Source organism: Aegilops tauschii, chromosome 4 (assembly GCF_002575655.3).
Source record: "Aegilops tauschii subsp. strangulata cultivar AL8/78 chromosome 4, Aet v6.0, whole genome shotgun sequence".
In the NCBI taxonomy this organism is placed as follows: Eukaryota; Viridiplantae; Streptophyta; class Magnoliopsida; order Poales; family Poaceae; genus Aegilops; species Aegilops tauschii.
The window spans coordinates 340,284,067-340,287,626 of NC_053038.3; the positions used below are offsets into that span (position 1 = coordinate 340,284,067).

General features: G+C 54.2%; 1 protein-coding gene across 1 annotated transcript; it reads right to left on the reverse strand.

The window, feature by feature from the left end:
- Window positions 1-452: 452 nt before the first annotated feature.
- LOC109733461 (laccase-3) lies at window positions 453-3,182 on the reverse strand. The gene is made up of 4 exons (XM_020292685.4): window positions 2,935-3,182; window positions 2,426-2,822; window positions 2,181-2,309; window positions 453-1,807 (listed from the first exon to the last, which is right to left on the reverse strand). Exons 1-4 carry the CDS (start codon window positions 3,052-3,054, stop codon window positions 648-650), a joined length of 1,806 nt encoding a protein of 601 aa, XP_020148274.1. The 5' UTR covers window positions 3,055-3,182; the 3' UTR covers window positions 453-647.
- Between the last annotated feature and the right edge of the window lie 378 nt (window positions 3,183-3,560).

A 3,560-nucleotide genomic window follows, 5' to 3' on the forward strand; every position in this document is an offset into this window, starting at 1 on the left:
AATAGAAAGTTATGTGTTATTTTTGGTATTGTACAGTGAATATACGTGCTATTTATAAGTTAAGCAATAAGATTGAAAGTTCACCTTACCGTCTCCCAAAATTCACTTTTGAAATCTTTGTCTAATACTCGTTGGGAGAGTAGAACTAAAAGTCATCATAAAGCTATTAGCCATTGAAATATATAAGCAAGCGCTTCTACAATTTTTTTTAGAGAATTCTACAAATATTTGTGTGTCTTTTTAGTCAATACAAATATTTTTGTGTCCCCGCAAAAAAAATATTGTGAAGGCCCGGGTTTATCAACTAGAACTAGGGCCCCTGACTTGTCAGGGCCGGCCCTGGCCATAACTGACATCCATTGAGTTAGTTTTTTTTTAGGGTAAAATCCATTGAGTTAGTTGTAAGGAGGCCGCTTCGTAAAGCCCGTTACTAGTTAATGAGGCCCACTGTGTAAACTCTTATATTCATATATAAATAAAAAGGAGGCCCGTAACGAAAACCTTGCCTTTTCTTTACAATTTCAAATCGAAAATCCAAATTACAATACCAAATTGGAATGGCAAACAGATAGCATCACAATTCACAACACGTAAGACGCACACAGACTCACGTTCCCCGCCATGTACAGAAAGTCACCAGGAAACCTCTACAGGCCACAGAGCGGCAGGTCGAGCGGCGGCGGCATCGTGGTCTGGAGCTCGGTCTTGCCGTCCTCCACCACCAACGCCATGGCGAGCCCGCCGGTGAGATGCGCGTCGATGTGGCAGTGCACCAGCCACACGCCCGGGTTGTCTGCCAGGAAGCGCACCACGGCCCACCCGCCGACAGGCACGCCGATGGTGTTCCGGCTGGGCGGGTCGACCATGTTGAACTTGGCCTCGTCCCGCCTGGGGTTGTAGTTGCCGAAGCCGGTGGCGAGCACGTAGAAGTGGTAGCCGTGGATGTGCATGGGGTGCTCCTCCGCGGCGAAGATGCCCGTGTCCTGGAACACCATCTGCACCACGGCGCCGTACTTGACGCGGTACAGCCGCGTGCCCTTCACGGGCTGCCACAGCGCTCGGGGGACGTTCTGCGAGGTGTAGTCGAAGACCACCGGCGGGCGAGCGGGGAAGTCCTCGGTGAAGACGCCGGGGATGCGGTGGTAGTGCGCCTGCAGCAGGGAGACGGTGTTGGGGAGCTGGAACGACACGTTGTTCATGCTCGCGCCGAACCGGGTGTTGTTGGGGCCCTGGCAGAACGGGCCCGGCTGGCAGTTGAACAGACCGAAGCCAATGGTGGTGAACACCTCCTGTGTCACCGGTCCCGGCACCTTCACCGGCCCCGGGCTCCGGATGAGGTTCGAGAACCCGGTCGCCGTGTTCGTGTCGTTGTTCGCTGGCAGCATTGGGAACATCGGCGCCGGCCCTGCGCGGCCGGGATTGCCAGAGGATCGGGGACGGCCTAGGCCGGTGTGGCCTCCAACGCCAGCGCCTGCCCCTGTGGGCGGGCAGCCGGCCGCGTTCTTGTACTGGAAGATGGCGGTGGCGGTGGTGTTGTCGAAGGGGACGTTCTGCGCTGAGGCGTAGACGCGGGCGCCGAGGTAGTAGCGGCCAGGGGCGGCGGCGTGGGCGGTGACGAGGACGTCGGTGGTCTGTCCGGGGCCAAGGAGCACGACGGTTGTCTCGAAGGGCTTGGTGTACACGGCGTCGGCGGCGACCACCGTCATCTTGTGGCCGGCGAGGGAGACGAAGAGCTCGGAGTTCATGGCCGCGTTGATGATGCGTACCAGGTTCGTCTCGCCAGCGACCACCGGAATGATACTTGTCTCTGTGTGGTGATGTACATGCACACCGCGCAAATGATTAGTTACTATATATTGTAATTGTACATGCACAGCGCCATTTTCCCCATTTCAATGTTGTATTGTGCTCCGGTCGTAGTGTTAGACAAGACCTATGCAAAGCTTCTCTGTACAAAAGAAGACCTATGCCAAGCTATGAGTTTTTTCCAAACCACTTTCACGTGCTGAGATGCTTTTTTTCAAACAAAAATTAAGTTCCTTTAGTCGGTTTAGCAATATCTGGAAATTTGTACTGCAAGGGAATGGCTCAAAAGAACACTGTTTGAAAACGTTTTAGTTTACTCAACAACCGCAATAATGAATCGATCTCCCGCACAACACAACCGAAGCGACTCTCACCTTGGCTGGAGCACGGGAGGAAATCCCCGGGCTGGCCGTTGATGAGGATGGTGTCAGAGACGTTGGGCGGCGCACCGGTGACCATGGACTGCCTGAGCACCGCGATCGGGTCCCTCCTCCACCACTCCGCTGCACATCCGTCGATGATCCAATCATCAGAAACCAAACAAACCAACTGATCGATCTCTCTCAGCAACAGCATTAGACTTAGACAGACAGTATGAATCGACATGCGTAGTATGTACCCAGGACGACGGGGAACTCCTTGTCGGGCTTGGGGAAGGGGTAGGGCATGCCGCGCTTGGGAAGGATGATGAGCGCGCCGTGCACGGTGGCGCGGAGCCAGGAGCTGTGCGCGTGCCACCACAGGGTGCCCTCCTGCTCCTGGATGGTGTAGCGGTACGTGTAGCTGGACCCCGGCCGGATGGGGCACTGCGTCACGAACTCCGGCCCGTCCGCCCACCCGTTCCGCAGCTGCCGGAGGCCGTGCCAGTGGAGGGTCACGTTGTACTGCGCCATGTTCACCGCCCTGATCGCCAGCGTGTCGCCGTTGTGCACCTCGATGGTCGGCCCCGGGAACTGCCCGTTCACTGTGATGATCCTGTTGGTCTGGCACAGCCGCTTCACCACCGTCTCCTGGACCTGCATGCCATATATTCATTGCCAACAACGTACAAGCAGATTGATTAAGCATTACTATTACGAACTAAGAAAATATATACGAGAAGAAAGAGAGAGAGAGACGGGCACGTACAACGAACTCGTAGAATCGCTCCTCCGCCAGTGCGCCGGGGAGCAGGAAGGAGAGCAGAAGAACACCAGAGAGGCAGCAGCAGAGCCCCATGAGGCGTTTCGTCGCCGTGGTCGCCTCCATTGCTCCTGCTAGCTAGCTCCTTCCAATGGGCTGGCTAGCTGGCTGCTCACTTAATTCTGCCAGGTGATGTTGTTGTTGCCTTGATGACAGATCCAGGTGCGAGACTGGCTATATATGGAGGGAGGTCAGTGCGGTTGTTTGAGGTTTGGAAGATTAGGTTACGATTCCGTGCGATTCGATTGCTCCTGCTCTTTTAATTCTTTCCCTTTAAGGACGGTCTGCCCATGGTTCAGAAACGGTGACGGGGAGTTGTTGCACCCACTGGCGCCATGCGTTGCGTTTAACTTTGCTCATGGAATTCTTCCTGCTCCCTGTGCAGAATGGTAGATAGGCTGGTGCTTTCCTGACCGCATTAACTCGGTGAATCGACAAGGTAGATAGATAGATCATCGAGCAAACGTTGAAAAGCAGTGATCTGCCTTAGAGCATCTCTTGCCGGTCCTTTAAAAGATTTTAACTCTTTTATTTTTCGTTTTGAGGAGTTAAATGTCCAACCCTTTTTTTCG